This window comes from Uloborus diversus, chromosome 4 (genome assembly GCF_026930045.1).
Source record: "Uloborus diversus isolate 005 chromosome 4, Udiv.v.3.1, whole genome shotgun sequence".
Classification (NCBI taxonomy): Eukaryota; Metazoa; Arthropoda; class Arachnida; order Araneae; family Uloboridae; genus Uloborus; species Uloborus diversus.
The window spans coordinates 163419122-163436559 of record NC_072734.1 but is presented as its reverse complement, the minus strand read 5'-3'; the positions used below and the strand labels follow the sequence as shown (position 1 = coordinate 163436559).

General features: G+C 35.4%; 1 protein-coding gene across 1 annotated transcript in view; it reads right to left on the bottom strand.

The window, feature by feature from the left end:
* LOC129221438 (transmembrane protein 145-like) overlaps positions 1-13717 on the bottom strand; it is a gene marked incomplete at its 5' end in the record, with an annotated part of 48578 nt that extends 34861 nt beyond the window's left edge. The window contains 5 exon segments of the mRNA XM_054855922.1: positions 419-591; positions 1715-1887; positions 5793-5942; positions 8834-8905; positions 13636-13717. Coding sequence (XP_054711897.1) covers positions 419-591; positions 1715-1887; positions 5793-5942; positions 8834-8905; positions 13636-13717 — 650 coding nt within the window.
* Between the last annotated feature and the right edge of the window lie 3721 nt (positions 13718-17438).

The following is a 17438-nucleotide window of genomic DNA, read 5'->3' as shown; positions in this document are numbered from 1 at the left end:
ACAATTTCCCAACAATGGCCCATCGAAAATATTCACGGTTAGCCCAACGATGCCTGAAAACTGTAGGGCCATCGTTGGCTCATTGTTCGTTGATAATCTTGCATTCCCCACCGATTTCTACAGTTAGCCACCGTTGGCCAACTATCTCCCCACCGTGCGTGCTACATGGGATGCTACTCCAATCCTGAGACGGGTCCCCTCAAAGGCTGGACCTCTAATTTCCAATTAGACTGAAATGGCCTCTCGTCGGCCCTGGAGGGAGGGGGGGATACGCCTATTTCCAGACCACTTTGTACATTTTATTCCCTCGTGAAACAAATATCAACTTTTAGCTTCTTTTATGTTAGTATACATTAAATTCATAGCATCATTAAGAATCATGGTTAAAAAGAATTTTTAAGAAAATAGCTTTTCTCACCACAATGAATAAAGTAGAAACATTTTCGTATAAAAACTGGACTTTTCGGGGTAATGAATCATCGTGAATATGGACGCATAAACGAACCAGGCCCATCCAAGCAAACGCAGTCCAATAATACCATAGCCGGCAGGGCTTTCGTACAAATAGAGAACTCTACCAGGATCAAAATACTGAAAAATAGAATAGATCGAGTAAAACACAACAGTAGATGCAAAAATTAAATGTAAAGATGGCTTTCTTTGTAAATATGGTTTAGCACATATATGTGCTAAGCCATCGGTATTAATTTTGGACAATTGGCATTTTTCTAAATGTAGAAAAGTATTTATTGGTAATAAATTTAAATACTAATCATAACTTAATTCTTAACAAGTATTTAATGCACAAAATATAATCACAAGTTATAAATATTCATATCAATTTCGGATGAGTTGAATTTCAATAGGAAGAATAATTCTGTTTTCCGCAGCAAGAACAACCAATGTCAAAAGTATCAGTTTTGAGAAAAGTAATCGTAAAGTTTCTTAATTTTTTCTGCTTTTATCCTAGTTTTACGCCCGAGCTCAAAGAAGTTTGAAACGCTTCAAGACATTATTGTTCCACATATAATATTGAACTATTTTAATTAGGGGCTCTTTATAAATGACGTCACACTTTGAGAGGGTAGGGGAGTTCGTGAAATTGTGACAAGGCAGAGGGAGGGAGTTACAAGAAGTGTGACATCGCGTATTTTTTATGGAAATAAAACCTGCTCCATTAAGATTGCTAAATACTAGCGGTACCCGCACGGCTTTGCCCGTAGCAGAAAATTAAAAGGTCATTTGGTTCGTCTGTATATTTACAAATAATGCATAATGAATTTCTCGCCAATTTGCTATGTTAATCAGCTCACCCATGTTATGGTAGTTTGCTCGTCCACGTTATGGTAATTTGCTCGTCCACGTTATGGTAATTTGCTCGTCCATGTTATGATAATTTGCTTGGTAAAATGTTCGTAAAATTGGAATAAAAAAAATAACGAAACCGAATTTTCGAAAAATCGCTTAAAGGTGCACACCTCATGCTACAAACTAACTTTGTGCTAAATTTCATGAAAATCGGCAGAATGGTCTAGACGCTAGGCGCGTCACAGACATCCAGACAGAGATCCTGACTTTCAGCTTTATTGTTAGTGAAGAAGATAAAGAAGTGTATAACTCAATTATGCCTTTAAAAATTTTAAAGTTTAAAATGCAGAGATATTGTTTTAATAAAAAAAAGAACATTAAATTACAAAGTTGAACATTAATTTACCTGTTGTTCATATAGAAACAAGCACGTGTACACCAAAATGTACATGCAGAAGAAACCTGCTATTTTCAACAACGTTTTCTTCCGAAGTCTTCCCCTCGTCACTGTATAACCTTTAGCAATGAATATTAGAAGTGCAAGCAGAAACAATGTACTGAAGGCTTCCAGGATTTTTCCTGTAAATTAAGAAAATTGAGTTATGTCATAAGTAACGTAGAAAAAGAATATAATTAGGATGGAAAATGGGTACAAGTCAGCAGTTAATTTTCTTGGCATACAAATTAGTTGATTAGATCACAGAGAAAAGACAAGTACATAAAATTAAGCACATAAACCACCAATTACAATAAGCGACAAATATACTGCAACATCAGTTCACCTGCATTTTGAACTTTAAATCATATTACAATGGGGGAAAATTTTTGTATTAGTGGTTTTTGGTCTGCTTTTTAACGATTGGGAAACCTCAAAACCTTTTCTAATCACAAATTCCTTCAAAATGTTTTATTACTTCCTTTTACAAAAAAGTAAGTTTTGTATTCACGAAAAATTTTTCCCTCAAAAATCGACCTTAATTTCCATTTTGTTCACCCCCGAATGAATGTTGAGTTTTTTTTCGACCCGACCACACGTGCATACATACCTAACAACGTATAGACGCCCAAAATATCCATTTTGACGTTTCCCGAGTTAATTACAACGAATTTTCTCGTGACGTCTGTATGTACTTATGTAAGTGCGGTATGTGCGTGTGTACACATGTGCGTATATATGTCGCATAACTCAAGAACGGTAAGTCCTAGAAAGTTGAAATTAGGTACGTAGACTCCTAGTGAGGTCTAGTTATGCATCTCCCCTTTGGTTGCATTCGGGTGTTTCTAAAGGGGTTTTTAGCACCGTTTGGGGGGAAATCATTGTTAATTTCAATGCAAACTCAAATGGTGTTATAATTCGGCGGACACTTGGCGATATATCGCCAAACTTTTGGTCGCCAAGTTTTGTCGCCAACTTGGCGACAAATTTGGAATTTTTTTTTTTAATCTGGTTTCAATTTGGTCACTGTTGGTGATATTTAGAGAGTAAACTGTTGAATCACATTAAAATGGAATAATGGGGAAATAACATTAAATTGGTGTAAAAGGAAGTCATGTGATGCACACATCAGTTCGTTTTTTTAATGCATACTGAGTCTTTATGAGGAGCTTAATAAGATTAAAATATAAAGAGACTGCACTTTTAACCACATTACATTTTCAGTATGCAATTCATGTACAGAAAACGCCAGGAGAGTGACACTACATATCAACCTACCGTATTTGGACTTTGGAGATGGCACTGTGTGAGTTGCGAGGTGGTGGGGATACGGTGGTAGAAGTGGTTTCGATAGATAGATACGTGCCATTCTCATATGTATATTAGAGCCGCTATATTGATGGGCCGGCGCATCAGCTTAGATTTAGCCATTTGGTGTCGGATTTCTCATTGTTGCGGAGCTAGGGTTACCGGAGAAAAGTTTCGGATTTTGCCAAATTAGCCAAAAATAATATTTTATTTAATAAACAATTCACGTGCTGCTAATAATTGTTCCCAATGAAAATTCAACAAACGCGATAACTTGCCAGAAAAGACAACCACTTAAATATGCGCTCCGACCCAAAATGGCTGAACTTGAGCCGATGCGTCGGCTCGTACATATAGGAGCCATAATATATGTATAATAGCCAATGATCGAGAAACGCTCCTGACGTCATCAACAATGAAACTCGAGCCACGGCATGATAATTTGACAACATGTTTTGGTGATATTTAACATGCAGGGAAAGGCTTTATTGTGACAAGACTGAACTGGATCCGGTACCTTAACTGTTTTAATGGTTAGACTGCGTCATTTCAGGAGAATGAAGAAACGAAAAAGGGGTCAGCAATGATCGCTATCTACTGGAGTTTAGGGTTCATCCACTGGAGTTATAGTTAAAACTTCTGTTATTCAAAATACCACCAAACAGCCAATTGCTTCGTTCAAACCTAGAAGCAATTTTCACCCGTCATATCTTGATGGGCAATTTATTAGTTTGCGGTATTAGTAATGGCATGGCGCGGTGAGTATCATCATTCGTTTTGGAATAATATATTCGTAGTTGTAGTTTTTTTCATACTACTCAGCAATAATTTCGCATTCGGTTCCAACTTGTCCAACATGACCATGTTCAGTTTAAAAAAAACTAGGATTTTTCTAACATTCCCATTAGAAAAGCGCTGGGCAGCTGCGTATTTAAGTGCCAAACATTTAGGAGATTCCTGGATGGATGCTCTCACAAGTGAAAAGTTTTTTCGGCGTTGTTTCGATCTGAGGTTGGTCAGTTATTTTTTTTTTCTCTCTGCAGTACGGGAGCTGATGAGTAATGTACAGTAATTTTTATACCCAAACATATTTTTTTTTCTATCTGGAACAGATCGTGTCAGCCAAATTGCGACCGAACGTGATTTTCTTGCATACTAGTGATAACCACCATTACGAATATACTCGACCCAGTACACATGATGAAATTTACAGCGTAATGCCATTGCTGCTGCTGCTGCAAATGGCAAGTAAACTGACATCTATCAAAACCAATTCCACCACCGTATCCCCACCACAACGCACACAGTGTCATCATAAAACTCGGTGGTTGATATGTTGTACCCTGTGTTTTAAAGCCATGAAATTTTTAATTTTAACCTTTCAGCTGTCGCGGCCTCTGTACCAACATACATGAAATGTAGCGCATATCTCATACGTGCTACTATTCTATACATATAAATTTTTGGCACATCCCGCAGTTAAATGTCGTCAGCCTAGTGCGCTTGCATTTTGGATTATGATTTCAGGTAATTTAAAAGTTTAATCGAGTTTTTTATTAGAATAAAATTCGTGCATCTGAGAGATTCAAGCTACTGTTTAGTTAAATTCCTGGTTAAATCGATTTTCTACGTTTTATAAGAGGTTTTAACTACCGTGGAGCACCGTGTAACAGTATTTCTACGGTGCATTCCTGAAAATCGTACAATGTTTTCCTACCAATGGGGTTGCCGTAGAGGCATTGCCTTTTGCAGACCTAGTGCGATCCCCCGGCATCCACTTTTTCACGTAACACCACTATCGGAGGGATACCATTGCCACGAGAATTTTGCCGCCCAATTTCCCCACCAGATGGAGACACCTGCGCTCTATTCGATGCGAAACTGCACTAGAAATTTTAATGTTTCCAGGAGATACTCCATGCCGAACGCGTACTCGAGGAGTCTTTTACTTGCCGCATAATCATACGAAATAGACGCTATTGATATTCTGCATCTTAAGAATCCACCGATTGGAGCCAGGTTTGATCCTGCACCTTTGGGCGTGAGAGATGCTATCATTTTAACGACTACACTACTATCAGCAAAAACCGTATAATATTTGAGCCAAAAATAAAGAAATAAATATAGAATCAAGTGCAACAAAAACTTATCATTAGATACAAACAGTAGATGTGAAGACAGCTGCTGAGCTAGACAAATTTCAATTTTGACTAAAAGTAGGTTTTGGGGAAGAATAACTTAACTCAGCTGTTTGTAGCGCTATTTGGCGTAAAGCTACAAAATGAAACTACCTCTCAGTGTATCTCTCAGATACGCTCACCCTTTGGAAAGTTGATATTCTTTACACAAATAAACCATAATACATCCTCATTTATATAACAGCGAATGGTAGAGTAACGCTCCTGAGGTCATCAACTATGAAACTCGCTTCACGGCATGATAATTTGATAGTATTTTTTGGTAATGTTGGACATGCAGAGTGATGCTTTATTTTGACGAGGCTGAACTGGATCGGGTATCTTAACTGTTTTACTGGTAAAACTGTAATTTAAGAAGAATGAAGAAACGAAAAAGTGGTCAACAATGAACGCTATCAACTGGAGTTGAGGGTTCATCCACTAGAGTTGAGGTTACAATTTCAACCATCAAAATATCACCAAACAGGCAATGGCTTCGTTCGAATGTAGAAGCAATTTTCATCCGTCATACCTTGATTCCTAGTTTATATATATATACTCACCCATTAACTTAAGTCCGGGCCTAGAGGAGCCTTCTTGAGCGTAAATCCCATAAGAAGCACAGAGGAATGCCAATCCACCGCATTCAAGAATAACAGATGACAGATACAGAAGGTATGTTCTGTGAAGAAGGTGTCTCGCTCGTAGTGCTTCTGTATAAAGAAAACGAAATTATATAACGGAAAATTATTAAGAAAAAATAGATATCATTATCCCGGTAATAATCTTCAAAATCTTAAATCACAATTATCAGTATCTACAATGTTGCTTTTCTAAGCATCAATGCAAATGATAAATCTTAACATATATTGGTTCAATTTTTATACAATTCCAATCAATAAAATGGTAGTTGTTTGTTTAACCAAGATAGCTAGCTCTGTTGGCGATATCATTTATAGAAACGTGCAACATTTCCTTTCCCAACAGAGAATATTGTTCTTACCCTGAGGGTAACACGGAAATACTCAGTAACGTTTCGGAATTTTTTTACAGTGTAATTATTTTTGATGTTTGTAAACACCCCTCAAGCTGTTTTAATCATTTCTTAACTAAATGTTACAATTTCTTACTTAAAGAACAAAATTTGTGTTTTAAAAAGCTGTATTATTCAGCATAAAATACTGTTACGATGCACAAAATCAATGATCGATGGGAGGGAGACACAAAATAAAACAGTACGATACGTACAGTTTTTAGTAAAAATAAAATGCAGCACCATAATAGTACTGTGCAGTAGATACGGTAATTATGTTTATAACTTAAAAAATGAAGATAATGATGATTTTTGATGCGCGATCAGATTGTTATTATAGGTCTTCCCTTAACAGGGCATGCGTATCAAGCAACGTCTCAGAAGAAGAGTAAGAAGAAAGAGTTGATCTTTCTTTCTGCCAAAAAAAATTCTGCCAAAAATTTTCGTGTTATCGGGGGAGGAATTCGTGGTAACTCTAAAAATCGCTACTCGTTTTTAAAAAATACTAAGCACTTTTCATAATGCATTCAAAAGGACAAAATAAATTTTCTGGGTCAGAAATGACAGTTTAAGTATTCCTGTAGTTCTCAATTATTCCAAGGAAAAGACTTCACAAACGAAGAAAAGTGCAGATCAAGTCATGTAGAGAATGTTTTCTATTATCCAGCTTTCAATCACAAATTTGAATGTTGAAACATGCATATTTTTCTTAATGGGAAAATTTGGTTTGAAATGACTTGAGCGCAATTTTCTTCGTTTGTGAAGTCTTTTTCTTGGAATAATTGAAAACTACAGGAATACTTGAGTTGTCCTTTCTGACACAGAAAAGTTATTTTGTCCTTGAGTGCATTATGAAAAGTGTTTAGTAATTTAAAAAAAAAAATCTGTTATTTTAAAGTTTTTCGTTTTCAAACAAAATTTTATTTTAGAATTTAATTTTTTAGCGTTAAGTTGTACCTTAAGATTAAACTAATCATTTAGTGAAATTCCGAAGTCTCTAAGTGGTCTAGTTGCTTAGATATTAGCAAAAGAATGGTTCACAACATACAAGTTACTTGTGATAAAAATCCTAATATGTCTCTTTACTTAGTCCCGTTATCGATTATTGGCATAGATGAGGATAAAAACCCTTAGAAAGCAACGAGTGAATAAATTTCATTCTTGCTCCAGAGAAGCCTTGATTCAAAATTTTCATTATGATTACTATTAACATTACTGTTGCAAGGCAATAAAATTTGTAACAATGGGTTCTATATTTAAACATTTAATAGGGAAATTACATGAAATTTGCTGTTTTCCATTCTAACTGAAATAAAAAATTTTATTCTAGAATTTTAATTTTTCAGCGCTAAGTTGTACCTTAAGATTAAGCAAATCATTTAGTGAAATCCCGAAGTCTCTAAGTGGTCTAGTTACTGAGATATAAGCAAAACCAGGCCTCAGATTTCTCCGTGACAATCAGGCCAAGTATAATAAAAGTGCTTAAAAGCACACAATGTTATGATTAAAAAAAAAGACTGAGAGTAAACTGAAACTTTTAGCAACAAGTTGCGGACTCAGCAATCGTTGAATTTGATTCTTCTTCTTCTTCGTTTTATTATTATTATTATTATTATTATTATCTAACTTTTAAAGAAACTTTTACCCAATACTATCACAATCAGCTGTAGATTTATTCCTTCATTATCTCTCTCTTTCTAGTCAAGACATAGTAAATTACTAATTTACTCTCGCCTAAACTGCTCCACTAGTAATAAAAGTGCGAACTTCAGTCTCAGTCCCATCTAGGGGCAACGTACATCTTGTTAGCTATAAAAACTTTTGCGATTAACTGCAATGGAAGGAAGTCTACAACTAAACTTTTTCACTAATGTTTTTGCTATTGAAAAGTGCAATAAATAATGTATTTAAAATATGACAAGACTTACAACATAGTGTTAGCTGAAATATTTATACAAATGCAAAAAAAAAAAAAAAAAAAAAATAGCACGTAAAAATTGTGACGAATAAATTGTAACATATCATTAAAAAAAAAGATAAAAAAGATCAAATATGAATTTAAAGTAAAAAGAATAACGTAGCAGTTGAGAAGTATAAGGAATAGCAGCAAGAAGGAATCCAGGAGTGGGTCACTGGGATCATGACCCCTCTTAACACGATCAAAGCTAGTCTAAAACTACATTTTGTGGACTTTAATGTCAATGAATTACCAGGGGAGAGTTGCAGACCGCATATTTTTGTCGAAACTGCAGTTTCGACCTTGTTTTGGGCTCAGCAGTATGGAATAGTCATAACCGAGCTGAAGGCTTAGTTTATGACCTAAACTACTACTAGTTAAGTCGTACCATTCTTGTACTCACTGGTACGCTAGATTAGTTTTAGCTACCAGAGTGAAGCTAGTCTCTGCTTCAGTGAGAGGACACCTACCCTGAGCTTTGTTATGACTCCTTATGATTTATGAGCTCAAAGCAAGGGAGAAACTTGCAGATCTGAAAAGTAGAATAGTCGTCACTTGAGTGAAGACGAAGTTGAAGAATGAAGAGAAGATGCAGTTGAAGAAGTATTACTCACGTGTTTCGATGAAAGACATCAATAGCAAGATGACGTAGAGGACAAGAAAGCAAATATCCACTTGCAAGATATCTGCAAACCAAAAAGAAAAAGAAAATCACTTCAAAGTAACTTTGATATTTTTGATCGCAAAAGAAATCAATGGTTGTCCTTAATATAATTTTGTAAACTTTTATCAATTTATTTATTCATATTTTACCTCATCAGGTTTGCAATTTTATATTGAGGCAAATTTTTCTGCGATTCAGTTCTAATATGTTTCTCTTGCATTGTTACGCTCACGCATAAAAAAATGTAGTAGAATTTATATGAACAAAAAATACAAAATTTAACTTTTTATACGGGCCCTAGGTCCGCTAGCTAATATTTAGAGAAATGATCTTCATTGAAAACTATTACTGGTACAAAAAACTTGACATTTGTGCGATCAAAACTCAAGGAGATATTCCATTTCAAAGTTTTAAGGGACCATACAGAAGATGAGATTGGAACTTATCGCCCTTTTAGAAGAATAACGGGTCGTCAAAGTAGGAAAAACAAGGTATAATTATATTTTTCATTGCTATTCAAAAATAAATGTAAATGTTATTCCGTGACACGCAAAACCACACTACAAAACCTCGAACAATTTCAAAAACCACGGTCTATGCACATTTATGCATTTAAACACTTGTTAACCGCTATATTTTCCCCCAAAAGGTGTTATTGACGGCTAGTGAAAAGTAGTCTAAGTCACAAATTTTTTTTGAGATCTTGTCCTTGTCCTTTAGCGACGAATTAATAGCGAGTTATTAATGAAAGACGACGTCTAACAGTTCTAGAAAAGAAATTTTATTTATTTTTAGAATCACAAATAGGTTCCCTTCTGCTTACGAAAAGATGCACTGTAGAACTCTAACTATCCGAATCAGTTGGGATTGGACACCATTCACATAATCAAAAGTTCGGATAGTTGGATTTATTTTTTTCCAAAAAAGGGTCCATTTTAGATAATTATTAAATGCATGTTAAAAATGGGTGAAATTTTTTTTTAAGAAAGAAAGCTTTTAATTAATCCAATGAAAAGGTAAATCTTATTTACTTGTTTAGAGCGGAAAAAGAGAATTGCGCGGCGACAGATCCATTATTTTTAGAACCGCATTAAGTTTCCATCTTTCTCTTTCGTCTACGTAATTCTCAAAGCAATTGGGATGGTAGGTGTTCAGATAATTGTTCTACTGTGTTTTGTTTGTTTTCAGCCAGTTGTCTTAACTGATAAAATGGTAGATTTCAACTAATTTGAAGTCAAAGATAATTGATTGCTAATATTTTAATACAGATTTTGTTACATGAACAGTAGGCTCGCTGTGTTCTAAGCGAACTTCTTGGTTTCTTCAAAACATCACAATGATCCACGTGGTTATGGTTATTTCTACGCTTTAATCAAAACCTATGCCCATATATCAAGGAATAGTCTCAAAAATATTTTGCGTAATAATCTAGTTGTTTTTTCTGCAATGAAACTCTGCTAGCAGTGAAACTAGTTTTAGGTCTCCATTTGTTACGGAATTTACAACTACCAAAGCGAGAATAAATTTTGATTATCTTGAACAGAGATAAATATTCTAGAACAGCGTTTCTTAAATTGTGTCCGGCGGAACCCCAGGGTTTCACTGAGCTCTCTCAGGGGTTCCATGAGATTTGTATATTTTCTTCCCACACCTTTCAAATTTGTCACTGAAAAGATCGACAAAAATAACGCCTTTTCAAAAAATACATTTATTGTCACTTTCGCATCTAACTAAGCATTATCCCATCTGGAATAGCCACTATGGTAACAATTTAATTTCTCGCCTAAAATAATGAAAATTTTTGACCAAAAATAGCATGAAATGGTGTTTTTAAGGTTTCAACTTAGAAATTTTTTTCGAGATTAATCCCAAAACGCCTATTTTTCAGTTAATGTCTCCAATGATAACATAAAACTGGGTTTTAAAATCTTCAATTTTTAAAAAGTTTCGGAAGAAGCTATTAACTCCCTAATATCCCCAAAAATAGTTTAAAAGTGACTGTTGAACAAATCCGGGAAAGCGCCCCAAATCTCTCTCCTACAACATTACCAAATATTGCCATAAATTACGATTTTTGACATCAGTTTCAAATATTTTTCCTTTGATATTAGCCACTCTCCCAGTATCTATGGCAAGGCCGTGGTGGCCTGATCGGCAAGGCATCGGTGACCGGAGGTTCCCGGGTTCGATCCTCGCTGGTCGAAGATCCACCGTCTTCATTATTGGTGACTGGGGGACGTTAACTATGCTGGTGGTCACAAAGCCTTCCAAGTGAAACGATACCTCTGGGGGTGCTGAACCAGTGATTGATTGGTTACCGGTCTGGTTCAAAAATTCAGAGCTGTCTTCAGGGCTCCATCCAACAGCTTAAGCCACAAATAGTGGCAGGTACGGGGGACTCTGGAGTGAAAGTAAAAAGTATCTATGGCAGCAGTTGAAAGGACAGTTTAAGCATTTAACGAGTGATAACCAATTTAAGGAGGAGTTCTGGTCACGAGGGTCTAAATGGCTTAGTTCTGTCTAAGGCCTCTATGTATACAGCGACTCTAGTTCCGTCTGAGGGAACACACAGTAACATCAAAAACTCTAATTCGTAAATAAATAAAAAAAAATGTTAAAAAATAAGAGAGATTTTAAAATTTTTAATTTTAAAGTTTTAAAACTGTTTATATTTAAATTTAAGTGAATTATTAACGCTTTTGTAGGTAAAGCACATCAGTATTTCTTTTCCTAATTAAGAAGATATTTCAATCACATAACTCATGCATAAATTCTGAGGTTATTTATCCCTTTTAAAAATTCTGAGTACTTCTCAGAATCACAAATAGGAGTGTACTGGTATTTTACAATAGGAAATAGTAATTAGCAATCATCAATAATTAAAATGATCTATAATTAAATGTACTTCATTAGCGATTGAATGACAAATAGTTAATGTGATAGTCTCTTTGAGGTAAGAACCGGGGCATTCTCCGAAACAGAATACTGGCTGCAAACTATTGAAACACCAGGGGCTCCACGAAAAAAGTGAGCATTAAAAAGGTTTCCCCTAATAAAAGAAATTAAGAAACGCTGTTCTAGAAAATTTCTGAAGAGAGGTATAACATTTTCTTTCAACGTTTTCACTCTGCAATGCGACTAGCAAAGCAGAGTGGGGAGAACGATTGAGAGAAAAATAAGATTTGACCGAACGTTTAGCTGCATGTAGCACTGCAACAACTATGATCAAGTTACGATTTCGTTTGAGTTGAATTTACTCCTGCTGTTATCCTGCTTATTTATGTTGTTGTTGCAAATCTCCGGTGTTTAGCAGCGCTAAACCAGGTCTATGAAATTCGTCACTCTCAAAAAATCCAACACCAACATTGGATCCGCCAAAATATCCAACCTTGAAAGTCCCAGACAATTCAGTATATGTTCGGGGGTGGCCTGATGATCGGCACACTTCACACAGGTTGGAAAAGTCTTTTTTCCATTGCAATAAGTCAATGATTTTAGATGTCCACTAATGAGCCTAGTGATGGTCGTCTGATCTCGCCTACCACACTTGAGAGATAATGCACCTCCCGGGCACTTCGCCTGGTACCAATTATGGGTAGGAGGGACAGTCCAGGAGGACTTTGCATCTCTTTTAGCCTTAGAAAATAGCTCCAAGTAAGTCAAAGAATCAGGTGTATATAATGGCTCACCAGTCCCTTTTTTAGCCAAGATATCGGCCATCTCGTTACCGTGAACATCAACGTGAGATGGAATCCACTGAAAATGCACCTCTCGAAAAGAAGAAATATGCTCCAGTTTGTTAATAATAGAAACACCAGTACCATCACCCACTTTATGACTTATTTATAGAGAAGACAACCGCTTTTTCGGGTAAATATTCTTTCGCAGTGATGCAGACCTATGCAATTAGAAAGTCTATTTAATCCTTTTGTGCTCGTCGCTGAATTCGTCATTTTTTTTAAGGGAGATATCCCGATACGACGCAACAGAATAATCACCAAGTGGCTTTTCAAACCTCAATCAAGCTTTTAAGGAATTCAACGTCTATGTAAATCTTTTTGTTATCGTGTTTAATTATTTGTCATGTTATTTGCTAAATTTACCTTGCGTATTTCGGTTCATTCCCCCTTTTAAATCGCATTGAAAAGATAGGAATATTTATCATTCCTATCCAATGGGGTGGTTTAATTCAGTCAAAAGTACTACTTTTAGTCATTGAAATGGATCGAATGAGCAAAAAAAAATAACATGGACCCAGAAAATACTTTCATTTTCCCAACAATTTTTTTTAAATTATTTTTTTTAAATGTCCGATTTTTCAAACAAGGCGTGATCTTGATGACGTCACAATGATGCACTTTGCCGCATCTTTCTACTACGTTTCCAGGTTATGATAATCAAGTAGCGAATTAAAATTGCGCTCTACGCTTGCTATCAACCATATCGTTGCCAATACTCGTGAGTAAAGATGTGAATTAAATATTTTACACTCAATGGCAACACTGAATGACATTTCATCATTTGTGTTGTCAGCGGAAGAAGCCGTAAACAGTGAAAGCGCTCCGATTTAAGTAATTTTTTTTAAATATTAAACGTAAACAAATTTATCAAAAAAGGTCAGATCCTATGTTTTTAAACATGCTCTTTCAGAAAAAAAGACTTTTAAAATTTGGAAACGACCCCATTACTTCACTTGTCTAAGATTTTTAAATACTACAGGTTTTAATCGTTAAAAATTTTCTAAATACTTACACAGTTCATCAGCTGAAAAGTGTTTGAACCACAAATTATGCTCATCATTTGTCATAGTTATCCTGTAGCGCATAAACAAGCCCTGTAGAAAGAAAAGTAATATGTACACTACTATAGTTACGCTAATTTTTGTTTCATAAGGAAAAAGACGTAGTTTTACCATCAATTCAACTTAGAGGTAAATCTTGTATAAGAAAAGTTTTTATCATCTTTGTCACTTTTCAGTTGCGCATTTGAGGAAAATTTTGCTTCGAATCATGGGACCAAACTATTTAATGATATTACACAGTACTTCTCCGAGCATTAAACTTTAATTTAATTATACGTATCGTATAGTGGTATAACTTTATTACCACTGCGTACAGGTTTGAAAAAGTTCTCATGGAATCGAGTATTTCACTCAGGTACGAACCACTAGAGGAGGAGAGTTATGATCCCTCCCCCCCCCCCGACTTTAAGTGATCCTAGATAGCCAAAAGCTGTATTTAGGGGGCTTGGTTGTTTGAAGGATAGACTGTTGGGATATTAAACAATCTTAGAATAGGAATTAGAAACTGGAGGGAGTTAGTGCATTCATTGGCTTCGGAAATGCTGAGGAAAAGATCTCAAGTCGCATGGTACAACTTCAACGAATGGGAGACACGTTTTACGTTAGACAACAAGGAAGGAATCTGGTTTCTTCAAATACTTTACTTTCAAATATATTACGTAACTTGGTATCTTTGCTTCAAAAATTGAAAGCTTCACCCTCTCCACCTTTTATTCCTTCTCAATGTAAGCGACGCTTTACTTCCGATTCCGGTTCCAGTGAAAGAATTTGTAGGTTTGCGCATGCGCAAAAAAAAAAAAGCATTATAAACAACTAGCTGACCCGTATGAAGTATTCAAGCTCAACGGAAGGAATTTAAAAAAATGCTTTTATTATTATTATTATATTATTGTTATTATTATTATTCTATAAGTAATAGCAAAAAAATGTGACTTGTTAGTTTATTTTACGCTGATAGCGGTAAAAAACGTTTAAAGTGATGTCTTACTTTTGAAGTTTAATAAAGTATTAAAGAAGTTATGTCGTACCCACAAAAAACACCTTTGAGAAAAAATACACAGTTGAATTCGCTTATAAAGAGTGCGAAGGATCGTTATAACCGAGTGCTTGTAAAAAAACGAGTTAGTGAAAAATTCACAGAAATTTATACACTTTTGCCTATTATTATTATTTCTGGTTAACTTGCTTTGAAAATATCTGGTTAATTTGCTTGCCTCATTATCTGATTGTATCTTTCTTGTGCACCTAAAAAAATCGACACTTGCACCTCTGGCTTCGAAAAAAGGGTTAAAGTTTTTCTGCACATAAAACGCAATTGACGCTGAAGGTTGTTCAGTTTCAAATTCTTCACATTTTTCATTATCGTCGTCGCTTTGGTAATTTTTTTCATCTACAATTGCTAGAGTTTAAGCTACAATATCCTCGGAAGTGATGACATATTGGCGTCAACAAGAATTTAATTTTCAAATGCTTCTCTACTCGACAAATAATTTAAAAAGAAAAAAAAAAGAACGACGTATTTTTTTTTTCATCAGGATATATGACTCATCATTGACTTTCGGTGGACTACAGAGAGTCAAAGGAATTTTTCTAAGAAAAGATAAGTTTAGTTGGAAGTCATATCAATACTTTAAGCGAGGTTTCTTTGTTTTCAGCGAGTTGTGCTCCCACAGACTTAACGTTGTACCAGCCAAATATTCCTGATTTCCTCGCTAAATCCGGGTTCTCGTTAAATCAGGGCTTACTATAAGCGAGTTTGACTGTATATGCAATTTACCATGCTAACCATTTTTTTTTTCTCTTATTTCAACGCAACAACAAAAATGTGGTTTTGAATCTTGCCCAAAGTGGTTCAGGGTATATACTCATGAAAATTCAGATCAGAGTTCAGCTGAAGAAGATTAGTCATTCCGAAACTGCATTTTTGGGATTATGGGAGGATCGATTTCATGGCTTTCGAGTTATTAGCAGAACGCTGTTATCAATTGAGCTAACGGACTACCATCTCGGGAATGCTATACACTAAAACAATACGTAATAAACAAATAAAATAAATTGAAATCGATGCCTTTATTTTGTGTGGCATTTTTTTTTTTTTTTAATTATACTGCGATTCACCATGTTAAAATTTAAAGCTTGTTTCCCAATTTTAACAACAACAGAACTGTGGATCAGTACTTAAAATTTTGTTGTATCAGTATTTAGAAAAATCATCCTAGAAACCGTATCTTTACAGCTCTTGCTTTTGATTATTCGTTTATTAAATATTCGTCAAGTTCATGCTTTTTCACCAACTAATATGCACCAATTATTTATTTATTTTAATATACAAACAAGGCATTTTTATTGCACGAAGAGAGGAAATGACCTGCGTCGGGTCCGAACCCAGAACGTGAATCTCACAGATACCGTAAAACGGGGTGAAGTGGATTGGGTGGAGTGAAAAGGATCACAGGTTTTGTTTTCGAGATAACACGTGCTGCCGTCTATGCGGGAGTAGTTGAACAATTCAAAATGGCGTTACGCCTTTATACAGGTTCCGATAATTGTATTGTTGCGTTATAACCCCAAAATTCGTTGTATTACAAGATTTGTGACAGCAGTGAACAAATCACGGTTTTTTGGACGATTTCAACTACATCTGAATCGAATTATTGTCAACAAAAAGGTAAGTGACTTATATACATGAAAGAGTTATTGTGATATCTGAAAAACCATCCTTATTAACTAGTGTTTTTTTTAATCTGACTTTTAAAGCAAAATATTTTGTCGTAGGCTAATTTGTGACAACAGGCACACCAGTGGGGTGGAGTGGATCATGCAGCGCAAGTATGTTAAGAAGCTCGGCCCAACGGCAAAACGTAACTACAATCTTCAATATCTAGAGAATGCAGGTTCTGCAGTGAAATCTAAAAAGATGTCACTGAGACAGGCGTCGGAGACATATGCCGTGCCATATACAACATTGCAAAGGTGGGTAAACAATAACAATTTAAAACCATATGGCGGCCAGACAGCTTTAACTAAAGAAGAAGAGCAGATACTTGTAGAAGGTCTATTAGAGTGTGCTCGATGTCAGACGAAAACTTCGTTATCAGATTCCTTCGGAAAAAAACTTTCCATGAAGACTGATTATTTTGTATATCCCGATGTGGAGGATGTCGGAGAAGTTGATGTTAACTCTATTATTAGTAAAATTAAAGAAAAGAACATCGGCAGAGGTCGTCTCTGTTTCCCATCTACCGATATTTCCAAAATGGAGTGATGACGATAATTATTGTTGTATTATTGTTCGTTTTCTTTTGAAAATAAAGCTTTTATTTTTCGTTTTTGTATATTACTGAACCCCCACCCATGCAAATATACCTACAAAAACACAGTATGTTTTTTAAAAACGGAATTCACTGATCCGCTTAATCCCTGCATAAAGGTGAAGTTGTATTACAGAAATCATATGGTGATCCACTTCACCCCATGATATGAGGTTAAGCGGATCATTCTTTAACATTAAATAAAAAAAGTTATTATTCATGTAGAATAATTTCCGTTGGATAGTACTATTTAGGAGGAATGTAAGAATTTATACATTTTTTCCCAGATTTTTTCATGCTTCTGTTTGGGAGTAAATTTTTAAAAATCTGAAAAAGTGATCCGCTTCACCCCGTTTTACGGTAGGTCGCAGAGCAAAAGCTTTTACGGCTCGGCCACAAAGGCCGGTTTTCGTTTCGCTAATCAGAGTCTACCTGCTCTGCTT